Genomic DNA, 16,856 nt, shown 5'->3' with positions numbered 1-16,856 from the left:
TGGCCTTCAGTTAGTTTAATTGGAAATAATCTTAGCAAGCACTTGTGAGGGGCTGAAATTAAGTCAGGAAAGAGAGAAAAGCCAATGTGTGAAAGTTCTAGAGCCCAGGAGGCTCAGTCCCACAGGGTCCCCCTCTGTCAAACTGTGTGGGACATACCACAGAATCATCTCAAGAAGATGTGGATGCTGAGGCCTGTGTCCAATGACTCAACCTCACTAACAGAGGGATGGGCTTGGGCGTGAATTCCTGCATGTCCAGCCGACCCTGCTGGTTAAGCGACATCCTATGGTGCCAAAGGAACCTCTAGGGAGAAAAGCAAGCACCCCCAGCAGAGGGAGGTGATCTTGAGGCCAGGAGACATGGGTGTGGCTCCTCAAGCAGTCCTGACACTAACTCTGAATGCTAACCAACTCTAATATATCCTGACAATACTTCTTACACCCTGGAGAGTGTGCTGAGCCCTGGACACACACAGGGTCCTCCCAATAACCCTGCAAAGCACCCATTGTGGATATCTTCATTTTCTAGGCAGAAAACAAGAGTCTTAGAGAGTGAGGTAACCCACCCAGAATCAGCCAGCCTCAGACCCAGGTCTGGATGACTGCAGAGGCTGAGCTCTTAGGGGCAAACCTGGAAAGGAATCTGCCTGTCTAGTAGAACCACTGAGACTCCACTGTGAAGAATTCAATGGCACAACATTAAAAGGCAATAACAGTTATTATTCTTTATATTGATTTAAGAAGCATGTATTGAGCAGTGCTTTGGACTGTGGACACAAAAATAGAGGAAAATAACAGAGCTCCTGACCTGAAGGTACTCTTGGGCCAGTAGCCAACGGCAGGCTTGCAGTATAATGAAGCAGGGACAGTCATAGGACTCTTCCTGTCTTCACATCAAATGGCAAGGACAAATTGAGCTGAGAGGCAGAGTGACTTGTCAGATCCCACAGCCAGTAAGGAAGACAGACTATGAATCTACAACTTCTGAACTCAAATCCCCAGCTATTTCCTAAACTAATTCCCCTGAGAGGAGGAACTAGTACATTGAGATTAGTTCAGGCCAAAGCTGATGGCCTGAAAGATTCTGGGTAGCCATAAGTGTCAAATGAGGGTTATAGGAACTCTGAAGAAAAATAAAGTAGATAGTAGGATTGGTGAATGACTAAAGAGTGCAGAACTGGTGAGGCTTTTTTATATCCTGCCATAGATGGGAAGAGGTGATATAAAAATGCCACTGGGTACATGGGTGAGACTTTCCCTTTGCTATGTTAGTAAAGTTCACCCAAAAGCTACTTCAAACATTTAAGAAACAACAATTACTTGCTTATTTGCACTAATTTGTTTATATCTCCATTCATTAAAGCTTTCAATCTTTTGGCTTGAATTCACTTAGCACTAATGTACAGTAACATGTCAAGACTAGCTTTCGGTTAGGTGATTGGTTCATGGCAAGTAGAGTTGCTATTGAGAAATAAGATACTGAAAAGTGTCAGGGATTGTGAAGCAGGAGAAAAGCTATTCCTACAGAACAAAGCAAGGATCCCAAATAAATGTTTCCCTGTCAATTGTTTTCATTTGTGTGTAAAAGCATGTTACGACAGTTGAACCTTTTGAGTCTCATAGACCTGGATTATCTTTGTGTCTCTGGTCAAGCACCACAGTCCTATGTGACCCCATTTTTTTTTAGTTATAAATTGGGAGAATCAGCCAGCCTTTACAGGATTGCTGTGAGGATTAAAAGGAGAGAAAGTTTGTAGGATCTTGTCTTTAGTAGGGATCAACAAATATTAGTTCCTATTCTCCCAGCCTATCATATGGAAAATGGAATGGTGATTCTAGGAAAAGGCTGGCCTCATTTCTCTATAGTTAAACTTCAGGATATAGAAACAGGTGAATGTTTTAGTTAGCTTTCTGTCACTATGACAAAATACTTGAGAAAATCAACTTAGAGGAGGAAAGATTTCTTTTGGCTCACAGTTTCAGAGTTTTCAGTCCCTGGTCACTTGGCTCCACTGTTTGGGGTGAAGCAGAACATCATGGTGGGACGTGCATGGTGAAGCAAGGCTGCTCACCTATGGTGGTCAGGAAGCAGAAAGCAAGAGGTAGGGACTGAGGACAAAATATGCCCTCCAAGGGGATACCCCCAGTGACTTTCTCCAACAAGGCCCCATCTAATAAAGTTCCACCACTTCCCAATAACCTGTTGAACTTTGATACATCAATGGATTAATCCACTGATGACAACAGAGCCCTCATGATCCAATCACTTCTTAAGGCCCCACTGCTGAACACTGCACTGGAAACCAAGCCTTCAACACATGAATTTTTTTTTAAATTTATTTATTTATTTATTTTAAATTGGTTGTTCACAACATTACAAAGCTCTTGACATATCATATTTCATACATTAGATTGAAGTGGATTATGAACCCCCAATTTTACCCCAAATGCAGATTGCAGAATCACGTCGGTTACACATCCACAATTTTACATAATGCCCTATTAGTAATTGTTGTATTCTGCTACCTTTCCTATCCCCTACTATCCCCCCTCCCTTCCCCTCCCATCTTCTCTCTCTACCCCATCTACTGTAATTCACTTCTCTCCTTGTTTATTTTCCCATTCCCCTCACAACCTCTTATATGTAATTTTGTATAGCAATGAGGGTCTCCCTTCATTTCCATGCAATTTCCCTTTTCTCTCCCTTTCCCTCCCATCTCATGTCTCTGTTTAATGTTAATCTTTTCTTCCTACTCTTCCTCCCTGCTCTGTTCATAGTGCTCTCATTATATCAAAGAAGACATTTGGTATTTGTTTTTTAGGGATTGGCTAGCTTCACTAAGCATAATCTGTTCTAGTGCCATCCATTTCCCTGCAAATTCTATGATTTTGTCATTTTTTATTGCTGCATAGTACTCCATTGTGTATAGATGCCACATTTTTTTATCCATTCATCTATTGAAGGGCATCTGGGTTGGTTCCACAGTCTAGCTATTGTGGATTGTGCTGCTATGAACATCGATGTGGTAGTATCCCTGTAGCATGCTCTTTTAAGGTCTTCAGGGAATAGTCCGAGAAGGGCAATAGCAGGGTCAAATGGTGGTTCCATTCCCAGCTTTCCCAGGAATTTCCAAACTGCTTTCCAAATTGGCTGCACCAATTTGCAGTCCCACCAGCAATGTACAAGTGTACCCTTTTCTCCACATCCTCGCCAGCACTTTCAACACATGAATTTGGCGGGCGTGGGGTGGGGGCATTTCATATCCAAGCCACAACAATGGAAATCAGAAGCACTATCCAGACCAGGGCACATCATCAGTTCTAAGCTGTAATAGGCCAGGTAAATGGCCATCTTTCTGGAAATGCCCTTGCTAATAATGCCAGCATGTAAAAATCCGTGTGAGTACAGCGCTTTGGATGCTGTTTGAAGAATACACCTGTTACTGTATTTAAAACCCTGAATAAGCCTGAAAACTAAGCAGGGTAAATGTTACCATCCCTGTTTCCCAAAGAAAAAATAAGATTAGTAAGACCCAGTATGTTGCACTTGATTCTTTTACAACATCAAAGGGGAATAATTATGAAAAAAATTAAATTCAATTTGCTTCTGTGCAAAAACAAGTGGAATATTGAGATTTTCTTCCCAGAAATGAATGAGGTATTTCTCACCACAGATTACAAAACTCTAGGCCCTAAAAGAATAGGACTTTTACCCTTCACGTGTATGGATATGCTTAAAATGGGTATTTTTACCTTCTGTCATAATAGTATTAATATGGTTTTAAGTAGGGGATAAAAGGTACTGGTCCTGCTGTTTACTAGTGAGGGGTGAAGGGAAACACAGTTTCCATACATTTATAAGATTTTCCAGCTGAAGTGGAAGAAAATGAAAGAAAGACACAGACTTCAGAGTCAAAAGATGAGATTTGCAGTTCAGTTCTTCATTAAGAGTCAAGCAGTACAGGACACACTGCTTAATATCTTTGAGCTTCAGTTTACAGAGAAAAAATGGAAGTGATACCTGCTTCTCCAAAGAGAGTGGTACTGCTGAAAGAACACTGGATTACAAATCAGCGAGTCCTTTATTTCCAATCCCAGTTTAGACATTTACTTGAAATATATGCTTAGATAATTTGCCTAATTCCTTCAAGCTTAGTTTCTCCCCTATGAGTAAATAATATCATTTTTCCTTCCAATATTATAGGTTAGTTTTGAGGATACAGTACAGGTAAAAAAAAAAAAAATCCTTATGTGGTAAAGCAAATAAACTATCAAATTTACCATCAAAGCAAGATAAAACTTAGGTTCTTTTTGCTGAGATTAAATATCATTTCATTTTAAGGAATTACTCTGTTTCTTTGCCTGCTGAAGGATAAACCTAACAGGTTTCAATTCTAGTCCTGCCACTTCTTCAGTGGGCCCTGTGGTTGCATGTCCCATCTCACATTTTGTTTGGTGGTGTTGATAGTGCCCCTCCTCAATTCCAGGGCTGGATCCGGATGGGTCCAGGCCAATCAGGATGATCCTGTCCCTTGCCATGGCGATTGCTTCAGGGATACAGTTAAGAGTGTTGAAGGCTCTGTTGCAATAGTTGTAGGCTGAGTTGTTCTTTCCACTTGGGTATGAATGAAGCATGTAATCACAAAAACTGCTGATAGCCACCTTGATAACATCAGGGAAGAGTGAAGCCACAGTTGAGAAAAATCACAAAGAAAAAGATCAATTGCTTTGCTTACATCATGATCCTCTGGATTAAACTATGCCAAAAGGTAGTTCACTTCTGGGGCTTTCCATTAGGTGAGGCAATAAATTTTCTTGACTCAGTTTGAGTTATTTTTCTGTTCTTACGAGTAAAGTTTCTTCCTCATCTTTTCATAGCTTAGCCGTGGGCAAACTTCACTGCCCCTCTAAACTTCAGTTTCCTGATCTCCAAAGGGGACATTATAATATCTATCATTTACAGGATTGAGGTTCAAAGGCACATGGTACAAAGCAAGCATTTGATTTTTCTAAAAAAAAAAAAATGGTTATGTTTGAAGCTCTAGGCTTTATGCTGCTTTAAGTACTTCATTTCACCTAATCATTGCATCAAACCTCTGAGGACAATAAATGAAGACATGGGGATTACAAAGTTTCTGTGATTTGGCCAGGGTCCCAAAGCTAGCTCGCAAGAGGCAAAGTTTCACAAAATGTGACTGTTTTTCCTTTTTCATTCTCTTATCCTTTGACCAGATGATTGATGTTGAGTATACAGTAATAATAAAATATTAATTGTATGTCCATAATGTGCCATGACTATAAGGTATTAAATATATACCAATTATACACACATTCTCTTTTAGTTTTAGAGGATACAGTTTCACAACTATCTGCATTGTAAAAGAGATTAGATGAAGTCTGTGCCTTTACTGGACTCATACCCCTAATGATTGAGCTAAACAGCCAACATCTAAATCTTATAGGCACAGGCATAGTGCAGACAGCAACAAGAAAAATTCTACAACTAAATGCTGAAACATATAGAGGTTGTTTTAATAAGATACTTCAAATACACAGACACCCACACACACCCACACACACCCACCACACACCCACACACACACACCACACATATATCTTACATTCTAATTGCTATTTGTTCCTAAAACCTTGGACCAAAATGTAGTATTTCTTTTATATTTGATTCCATGGGTTAAAAAAATATTTTTTTCATATGCACTATAAAGATATTATCTCTATTATCTTTGCTTTTTTTTCCTTTGACATGATGTCAACTGGTATATGTTTTCTAGAAAGTCTGAACAACACAATCAGATGTGACAATGGGGTGGAAGGAAAAATAGACGAGGGTCTCCACTATACTATTTTCTTAGGAAATCTGCAGGGAAATCAAACACTGTGTCTTACTGTTTACCTCTGGGTGACATTCTCCAAACATCTTTACATGTTATGGAGTACCTCTTACTAAACCCAGTCACCAGTAGAGTGAAGAATGACAGTATGGAGAACAGGCACTGTGAATCTCTCCCTTACAAGTGTTGTCTTGTGTGCAGATCAAGAAATACTTTCCGAGCAATACATAATAAACCCTGGAAAAGAAAAAATAGGCTCTGAACTTGTCTTCTTAACAATTAACAAATAATTTGTCAAAGCAAATTGAACAGTATTAAAACACATCCTAAATGAGACTCCACAGGCTCTCACACGCAGGGAGGGGCCCCACTTTCCTATGCTGCCTCACCACTGCAGATTTGATAGAAGGGTCTAAAAGGAAGACCTGAAACATCATCCTGCAGACAAGGTAAGTGATCTCAGGTTTTATGAGGCATAAAGATGTTTACCTATATTGAAGCCACACATGAAGAAACCAAAAAACTAGAATTTTTTTCTTATCTTTTGATAGCTTAGTCTTAAGATACCTAAGAGTTGTGGGAAATAGATTGGTAGTCAGATATACCTTTGCTCTTCTTATATTGGAAGTCAGATATAGCTTTGGTCTTCTTACATTTTTTTAACCTCTTCAAGCCTATTATTGTAACATGAAAATAAAACCTTCACAAGGTGGTAGAATAAATGAATATAGGGTCCAACTCATAGTAGATGCTAAAAAAAAAATAGTTACTTTCCTTTTCCCTTCTCAAAAAAATTATTTATTCAATAAAATATGTTTTAAGGAAAATATCTGTCCTAGGAATATAACTGGAACAGTGTTAGTCTTTACCAGTTTGGTAGCACAAATAATACTATATAAGTAAAACTCATATTTGAAAATTTTCTCCCAAATGTATATAATACCATAATTTCTGAGCATCACTGGGGATTTGTGCTTCTTTTCTCATCTTCCTCCTCCAGCACTGTTGTTGATGTCTGGTAGGCAGGAGATGAACATGGGGACAGCATCTCATTCCTTCTCCTAGTGGTATCCTCAATGAGAACAGAGTGGCTGTCTTCTCTGAGAACCCCAGAGATTTCCAAACTGTAATACTGTTGAGAACCCAAAATAACATGACTTTACCAAATATGCTGTGACAACATGAAAATGAACCTTCCTCCCTTTGTTGTTTCTACTTTGCCTAGACCAAAACCAGCACTTCTTGTGCTTCTCTACTAAAAGGGCTTCTTCAGCATCAGCCTGTGACTGTTTCCCTTGTCATCCCATCCATAGGTGAAGACCAGGAAATTTTTTATCCCAAGGTCCTCATGTCCAATAATCTCCACTTTCCCCACCAATGCAAACCATTTCCTGCAAACAGATACTTTCAGACGTCCAATTCCCAGTTCATCATAATCATCCAGACTTTGGAATCCAGTTTAGGCTGAAATCCTATAACAACTATTACACATTCAGATATCTTATCCGCTAGGGGTCTGACTTTCAAATCAAAGGCAAGTATGAGAAAGCAAGATGTGTAATATAAATTTATTCTGTGACATTTTTCTCATTAAAGATATTTTAAAATACATCATTATTTTATGAAAAATAAATACCTCATAGAAGAATTTAGATAATATCTGTAATATACATGATTTGACCCTGGATATTTTTTTTTTCATTTTGAACATCATTTCTTAAAAAATAGCACAAAAATAAGGATTGCTGTATTCTTCACATGTCCTTAGTCTCATAAATTTTAATTCAACTGCCAGTTCTTTTCTCAACTATATATGTTAATGGTATTTGCTCCTGTTTTTGGATTTCCATTTTCTGTTTCTTAACAGTGATATTTAGGTCCTCTTTTTCTGATTCTTCAAGAAAATGCTTCATGCTGAGTTTGAATAGCAGTCGAGGGTCTGGTCCAGAAAGCGGTGGGCAATTACAGATCTCTCGAATTTTGAGAGCCTATAAAGAAAGAATACAGTGCAATTCTTGATATATTTTATGCAAATCAAATATAATGCGTTCTGTATTTTAGAATAAAAGTCATCTTAATTAAAACACATAAAAGATAAAACACAGATAAATTCATGGTAAGTACCTACTTACCATCATTTGCTCAAATAGTATTTTTTAAACAACAGCAATTGTATCTACAACAACTGCCCAAACGCTCTGTAAAGCATAAATAAATCTTAGAGATATCTCTATAGTTTCAGTCAAACTCAAGCAGACCCTGAGAACAACCATTCAGATTAACAATAATCTGAAAACTCTTGAAAGTATTTTTTTTTAATAAAAGGAAAACTGTAGAAAATACATGTCTGAACATACTGAAAAAAGACATACTTGGACAGCATGGGATGAAATTCATGCAAATAACAGAAAAGGAAACAAAATCAAAATCAGGACAATTATAAAGTGTAGGAAAAATAAAATGCTGTTGGGGAAGCAAAAGTCATCACAGTGCATTATGTGGCTCAGCTACAGGGTGGTTGCAAGTTCCAGGACAACATTTGGAACTTAGCAAGACCCTATCTCAAACTGAAAAAAAAAAAAAAAAAAAAGGCCTAGGGATGTAGCTCAGTGGTAGAGTGCCACTGGATTCAGCCCCAGTACCAAATAAAAAATAGAAGTAAAATGCCAAATCTTGGTCTAACTAAACTCACAATTTTCATTAAATGATTAAGATTTATGGGGAAGAAAAGAGCTGAATACATGTGTGTGCATGCACAGGTATGATAGTGGTAAAAGGGAGCTTATGTCTGGTACTGTTTAGTGGAAAGCAAATAAAAGGCCTAAAACTGAAAAGTTAGGAAGTCGCAACATAAGCATGCTATTGAGATATAGTGGGAAATTTTAAAAATTATGCAATAAACTTGGAAAGTAATTAACCCAAAGCCGAGGGCAGGATGGGGGAACTGCTGCTTCAAGTAATTACCCTTAACTATTGACTTAACTCTAAAGAAAGCACATGAATAGCTTGAAGACCTTAAAATTAAAATATTTGTATGAAAAAAGTTTTAATATTTAGGCGGTTTTAAAAAAAGGACATTTAAGTAGAAAAGTTGGTTCAGTATTTTTTTTCAGCACTTCTGACTGTTTTTTAATATTTATTTTTTTAGGTGTAAATGGACACAACACGATATCTTTATTTTTATGTGGTGCTGAGTTTCGAACCCGGGCCCCACCCATGCTAGGCAAGCACTCTACCACTGAGCCACAATCCCAGCCCCAACTTCTGACTTTTTGATAGTGATGAGTACTAAGGCAAGTAAAAAAGACAGAAAGGGGGATAGTAAGTATTTGGGGGAGTGGTAAATTTTTAGAAAGGCTGGACAGACAAGATCTTACTAGTAAAAAATGACTCTAGGCAGGGAGGAGAAGACCTAAAAGACTTAAGAGACCACATGGTAATCTTGGGGAAAAGCATTTCACAAAGGAATGAACAGCAAGGAATGCAAGGGAGATGGAAGTGTGGAAAGCTGGTGAACCAGCATAGCACAGGTTAAAGGACAGAATAAGATTGTATGGGCTCTCACAGGTACATCCTTTACATTGTACTGTGAATAGGCCTGCCTCTAATATTTGCAGGGTCAAGGGCAAGACTGCAAATGGAGGCCTGGTTACCATGTGTGTAAGTATCTACAAGCTATAATTCAAGATAATAAACTATTATATAAAGTATGTTCTATTCTCCTACTTCAATGGATATTCACTCAAAATTACCTGTATGTCCAGGTACAAATTCTTGAATTTCAGGATGTATAAGGATGAGGGAGGGTCTACTCTAGTTCCCTCTACTAGACTGCTGTCTGTTCCCCTCTGCTCCCCTCCCTTCCCATCCCATCCCATCCCATCCCATCAGGCTTATAAGGGCCTATGTACACACGTATCCAAAGGAATAGGTCCACAAAGGCCCTGGAAGCAGATTCAACCATGTTTGGGCAAGGTACCCAGACTAATGGCACCCAGGTTCTTAGACGGGAATATCCCCTTAAACCTCACAGGAATGTAGGGTAGAGGCAAGTGGCATGTAGTCAGAGAAAAGTCAGAAAGGAGTCCTCTTCGGTTGATGGGGCTAAGGCAGGAACCAGGGATAGAAGCACATCTGATAGATGAGGCTATTTTTTACCAAAGTAAACTAAAGAGGTATGCACAAATGGTAGGACACTATTTCATATACAACCAGAGAAGTGAAAAATTCTGCTCCATTTGTATACAATGAATTAAAGAGCTTTCTACTGTCATGAATAACTGATTAGAACTAATAAATAAGTAAATAAAATGTGAAGCTCTTTGCTGGCAGAGGCTTTGTCTTACTTCCCTTTGAATCTCACAATACAATAGATTTAAGATATTACCTCTATTGAGCATTAACTGTTTGTCAAAGTAAACTTAATTTAAATAACAAGAAAAGGTTTCCCTGCTATACAATTGAGAAAGCCAGACCCTCAGGGTGAGCTACTGTCCAAACAGGTATACTTTTAAGGGTGCAAGAGATGATACTGAGATTTTAGGCATAAGCCAAGACTTTCTTGGCTGAACTGAAACATACAGGCGCCCTTCACAACTATAGCGACTTTCTTTTCCAAGTGAGAAGTTTATCTGCTATACCACATGTCTAAGCCCCATGCTGGCATCATTAAAAGGGGAAAGTATGGAGTCCAGCACAGCAACAGCTGGCACAGCATTTAGCAATGAAGCAATGCACAGAGAACAGAAGAGGATGCCATCTCCATTAACTTTCTATATTTAGTAAATACTGTTAAATTCTCTTATGCAGTCTTTTCATATATTACAAATAATTAGACCACCACACTGAGTAAAGTAGTAGGTACACATCATTCAGAACAGTCATGGTTGCTGTCTGTAATTTACTTTGTATTTCTCTACTACTGGGCATCTGAATTGTTCCCACAGTTTTATTTGGCTTTTATAAATTACCCTACTATAAAAATATTTGTTAGCTGGTAGTGGTGATATATGCCTACAATCCCAGCAACTCAGAAGGATCACAAGTTCAAGATAACCTGGGTAGATTAGGAAGACCTTGTCTCAAAAATAAAAAATAAACAGAAGGGCTGGAGATGTAGCTCAGTGGTAGAGTGCCCCATGTTTAATCCCTATTACCCAAAAGAAAGAAAGAAACAAACAAAAAACTTTGTATAAAAAATCTTACATTTTAACCTCTACTTGGGTTTACTTGAAGCAAAACTCTCAAATATAGAACTATCTGATCAAAGAACAGATTATAATTTCTGTAACATAGGACCAGACTCCTTTCTAGCAGAAAAACTTAGTTTATAATGACATCAGCAATATAATGATATTGAGTTTAGTCACAATCAGGATAACATAAGATTTCAAATTCTTATCAAGATAACCACATATTTCAAACACCAGAATCCTCAGAAATCATCAGGTAAATTTTACAGATGAGAAAATTATTCCTGAGAGAAGTTAAATGACTGATAGGGAACAAAAAGTTGCCTTAGAAATCTTTGTAATAGCTTTATTTGCCAAAATTTGGAAGTAACCAAGATGCCCTTTAGTAGATAAATGAGTAATAAACTGTGGTACATCCAGACAATGGAATATTATTCGGCTCTGAAGAGAAATACGCTATCAAGTCATGAAAAGACACGGAGGAACTTCAAATGCTTATTAATAAGTATAAAAGAGAACGTTATGTGACAGTCTGGAAAAGGCAAAACTAAAGAAATTAAAAAATCATTGGGAGGGATAAGTAGGCACCAATTTTTTTAAGGCATTGAAACTATTCTGTATAATACTCTAATGGCAGATGCATGCCATACCTTTGCCAAAACAGAGTATACACCACCAAAAGTGAACACTAATATGAATTATGGACTTTGTGTAGTAACAATGGGATGGTGTAGGTTCATCAATTGTAACAAATACATGATACTTGGCTGCAGTATTTTGATGGTATGGGAATCTGTACCTGGGGTCAGCTAATTCTCTATTCCTCCCTCTCAATTGTGCTGAAAACCTAAAACTGTTTTTCTTTTTAAAAAAAAATGAGAGTCTGTTTTTTTAAGTATCTTGGAAGTAAAAAAACAGGGATCAGAACCTGTTTTCCATCTAATGCTTTCACTCAACATGTTTTTTTGTGCTAACGCTTGCTTGTACCATGATATGCTTCTTGAGTAAATTCTTTTACTGAATAAATGTACTTTGGCATGTTTGAGCTGTTTCTTTAATTGCTAGAAAAACTATGTTATCTTTCATAAAGATTTTCTATTGTTTTCTTCATATGTAAACTGTGTCTCTCCTCCTATTATCAAAGCAAAATTCTATAATACACCACATATATTTCTATAAAAGCTTCATCTATTTTGCAGAGTAAAATTTTATCTGATATCTGGATAAAATATTTTTATTTGCTTTATTATGCTTTAGGATGCTGACATTTTTTTACTTTTATAAATTCAAATCCATCTTATTAAATATACCTTTATATCTTCAAAAGTGAGCAAATACTTTCTTAACATACTGCTAGAATATGATTTTCTACTTTTTTTATTTTGTTGTCTTGTTTAACTCTATGTACTGCACTTAATAGGCACTTAATACATGCTAAATGTATATAGAACATATATAGAACACTAGTCATTGTCATAAGTGTCATAAGGAGAACATTCTAAGGAATTTATAGTCTAAGAGAAAGCAAGAAGGGGCTTTAATGGCAAGAATATATGGTTCTGAGAGTCCTGAGGAAGATCTGAAGTGCATATAGATAAGCCAACCTAGGGTAGTTTTGGTTTGCATTTCTCTAATTGCTAGCAATGATGAACATTTTTTTCACATATTTGTTGACTGTATATCTTCTTCTGAGAAGTGTATGTTCAGTTCCTTGGTCCATTTATTGATTGGATTTTTGGGGGGTGTTAAGATTTTTGAGTTCTTTTTATATTCTAGAGATTATTGCTCCATTTGACATGTGTGTGGTAAGAATTTGCTCCCAATTAGTAGGCTCTCTATTCAACCTCACTGATTGTTTCTTTTGCTTAGAAGCAGCTTTTTAGTTTGAATCCATTCCATTTATTGATTCTTGATATTAATTCTTCTGCTATAGGAGTCTTATTAAGGAAGTTGGGCCCTAATCCAACATGATGAAGATTTGGGCCTATTTTTTCTTCTAATAGACTCAGTGTCTCTGGTTTAATTCCTAAGTCCTCCACTCTGAGTTGAGTTTTGTGCATGGTGAGAGACAGGGGTTTAATTTCATTTTGTTGCATATGGATTTCCAGTTTTTTCCAGCCCAATTTGTTGAACAGGCTAAGTGCACGGACACTGACCGTTCATTTTGTGCCTTGCACCATGCCAGGTATGGTTCACATGTTTTCGAAACTGATGTTACAACATGAGTCACAGTTTAAGTCCTGGGCCTGGTATATAATCCTTACCATAAAGTGTCTTATAAAGGAGGCAGGCAATGAAGGAGAGAAGCAGGTAGAACCTCATCCACACAAGTACATAAAGCAACTCCTTTAAGATATTGCTTACCCTGATTTTAAATATGAAGAAAACCAAAGGTTAGATTTCCTTTCTCAAAGTTAAGTGGCTAGGTCAGAAACAAAGGCCAAGACTCCTGACCCCCTGCTATTTTTTTTAAACAATTCAACTTCCTATGAGCCTCTTTTCCCCATCACCAACTATTAATTTTCCTAGATGCTAATGTTCTATAAAGCTGTGGAAGTGCTATTCAATTCCACTGCCAACTTTTCTATTTTTAGCCCACTATTATATTGCTTATTTTTCCTATCATTACCCACCATGCACTCATTTATATATTCACTAGGCATCTCAGAAACTGTCACAGGCACTAAGAAAACAATGAACAGGGGCTTTACATTCTAGGGTAGAGACAGACAATAAAAAAGTAAACAACATCATTTTGTATGAAGAGCATGAAAAGTGTGGTGTGTAGAAAAATGAAGAACAACTGTGTGGAAGAGAGGCTACTTGACATTGAGGGATCACAGAAAACCTCCAAGGAGGTCACGCCTGTGTGAAGAACTGAGAGTAGGATGTTCCAGGCAGAGAAATAGGCAAGTAGAGGAGCTCTAAGAGGAAACACGCTTGATGTAGAATGGCTGGAACCAAGAAAAACCTGGAGGTGGGGGCAACAAGTGATAAAACAGGAGAGGAAGGCAGTGGCCAAATTATGTGACTTGAAGACTGAGTATAGAGTCTGAATTTCTATTCTAAATTAGATAAGAAGCTTCTGGCAGGTTTTAAACAAGGAAATCACATTAAAGAGATCATTCTGGACATTTATTGAAAACAGGGTTTTAGGAATTGAGGTGAAAATAGAACAGGGAGACTAAAATAGGGGGTGCATGTGGTAACTGGGGAAAGGTGATGGTGACATGTACCAGGGTGGTGGCAGTGGTGAAAGAGGAGGACAGATTCCTAATGCACTGTAGAGGAAGTCAAAAGATGTTCTTCTCCTTGATAGGATGCAGACAGGAAGGAAAGAGAATCAGCAAAGATGAACCCTACATTTCCTCCCGGGGGGCAATAGTTTTACTTTTAAGATGACCCCCGTGAATCTAAGGATAACTTACTTGCTTATGATAAATAATTGTTGAAACCTAGTATTCTACCATCTGATGATTAATGAAACCAGTCCAAAAAATTCTTTTAAAGATATATTTATCAAATTGTAGAAACAAAATCATTTATGTTAATAAAATGACATAGGATGAATCAGATACTCGATAACAACTCTTTTTATATCTTGAGGCTGGGATTAGTCACTGGGTAATTGTTCTTTCAACTTGTGAAAAAAATTCTCCAAAGTAAATCACCATCAGGGATAGATGCCCTTTTCTTTCTTCACATGTTAAAACTCTATGGGTTTATAATAATTGGGTTTTTTTTTCATTTGATTTATTTGTACCTAACTGCTTTCCAAAATTAATTTGAAGAGGTTCATTCTATTTTACTATAGTTTCTACTTCTAGCTGCAATTACTCTGGCAATTCATGCACATACACATATGCACACACTTTAATTACTAATTTTAACCTGAGCTATCAATTAACATCATCTATCTAAAACTACTCTCCCAAATAATTCAACTTTATAGTATGCTAATTTTTCTCTTCTCCAGATACTATTTTCATTATATTCCTTGTCTAACTGATCCAATGATTGTTGCCTTAACGAAATTTCCCAAAGAATCAACTACTGTCCTTTGATTCCTGCTTAATTTTATTAATTCTATTTCCCTTATTTGAGGCACTTATAATTCTCTACATCTTTTCCCTTTTTCTTTAATTAACAGAGACATTTAAATTGATGAAATTCTTTCTAAATATAGCTTTGGCAGCAATCCATAAAAACAGAAAAACGTCATTATAAAATTTATTTATTGTAAGGTATTCTCATGTTGTTTGTTGATTTATCTCTCATCTTTCATTCACATTGTTTTAGTTTTTATGTGGTCATTTACCTTTCACTTTTGTTATAATAACTTAATAATACTATGTTCTGAAATTTTAAATCATAACATTTTATATTACAAATATAATATTTTGTGAAAAGTGTGCATTTGATTTACTCCTTTTACTTAGCATTTTGTTTCTTATGTCAGTTACACCTTATTTTACATATTATACAACTGATTTTTAAATTCCTTACTTGTTTTGTGGTTCTTTAACAGGGGCATAATATAAAATTAAGAATGATATAATCATAGAAACTAAACTGTGCAGTTGATTTAGTTCCTGATCATCAGTAGATTCCGGGGGGAAAAACACCGATGCTAATGAGTACTTCATTGACATGTTGTTAGAGTTACATTTATGAAGGATCTTCCATCTTAAAAGACAAGAATATCAGTATGGCTAGATATCATACCAAAGTGTATTCATTTTTTGGTATTTTTTTGGTTGTCTTTTCCCCTAGACTCATACTTCTTCAAGAATCTGAAAAGTAAGGTTAAAAATCATTCTTACTCTGGTATGACTGCTTTTTTACCTAGGTAGCCAGTAAGAGCCCATCGTTTCAATGAAGAGTGGATCCTTCATAAATTTAAATATTCAAGTTTTGCCATGTCAGCAGTTCTCATGTGTGATATTCTGGGAATCTTCTAAAAATCACATCTTGATAAATAGTATCTAAACGACGACAGCAGAAAGTGAGTGATATAGATGCCACAAAGACACCGGTAAAAAAATGAACGCATCTGTCCCTCATATTGTTGCATGCAACTTAGATTTCCTGGTGCCTTTCAATATTCTTTCATTTTGGGGGCATTTTTTGGCTTTGAGTGTTTTAATTCGGTTGTGCTATGTTCCTCTAGCTTCCAAATCAATGAGTCTTTGTTCTGAGGCATCAATTCTGGTTTTTATAGCCTCCACTGAAAGTTTTATAGCTCTGCTGTATTCACAAGTTTTGCAATTTTCGAAAAGGAATGTATCTTACATTTGTATAGTCATTCTTTCTTGTTCTGTCACTTTGAAGCAGTCAAGTCAGGCTTATCATGCCAGCTTCAGGTGGCACTGCTTCTGTAGGAGCTCTTGCTACCTCCTCTGCTCACTCCAGCAGTGAAATTTTGAAACGACACCTGATATTTGGTTTTTCCTTTTTTATGTTTTTCTACTATTAAGGCTTAACTTATGAGGAGACAATGGGCATTTCTGAGGCTTTGTTTTTCAATGTTATTACTGGATTTAGTTTAGATGAGTTCCTCTGGTGCTACTAGTTAAGGACACTGAAATGTTCAATAAACTTTTTAGATAAAATTACCTTTATCATTCTTTTCTTTTCAGCTATTTTTTCTAACTTTTGTAACTTATTATCATTCTGATTTTTAAGCCTTTCTTACCTACCTGTTTAATCTACTCTTGAATAGGAGAAAAATATAACTTTAACATTTTATTTCAGTAGGGTTGATTTGGCTGGTCTAATTTCCTTCTTCACTGTTTTATATAGACTCCTCCTG

The 16,856-nt window shown here is 36.8% G+C and overlaps 1 protein-coding gene across 5 annotated transcripts in view; it reads right to left on the bottom strand.

Moving 5' to 3' along the window:
* Nucleotides 1-7,393: 7,393 nt before the first annotated feature.
* The window catches only part of OMA1 (OMA1 zinc metallopeptidase), a 64,034-nt gene continuing 54,571 nt past the window's right edge, over nt 7,394-16,856 (bottom strand). For all 5 annotated transcript variants that reach the window (XM_081306585.1, XM_081306586.1, XM_081306588.1 and 2 more), the window contains one exon: nt 7,394-7,840. In XM_081306585.1, coding sequence (XP_081162711.1) covers nt 7,637-7,840 — 204 coding nt within the window. In that variant the 3' untranslated portion in view covers nt 7,394-7,636. The remainder of the gene's footprint in view (nt 7,841-16,856) is intronic.

The sequence above is a fragment of the Spermophilus citellus genome (genome assembly GCF_964194105.1).
Source record: "Spermophilus citellus genome assembly, chromosome: 9".
Taxonomy (NCBI): domain Eukaryota; kingdom Metazoa; phylum Chordata; class Mammalia; order Rodentia; family Sciuridae; genus Spermophilus; species Spermophilus citellus.
The sequence above is the reverse complement of the archived record's forward strand: the minus strand, read 5'-3'. Positions and strand labels throughout refer to the sequence as shown.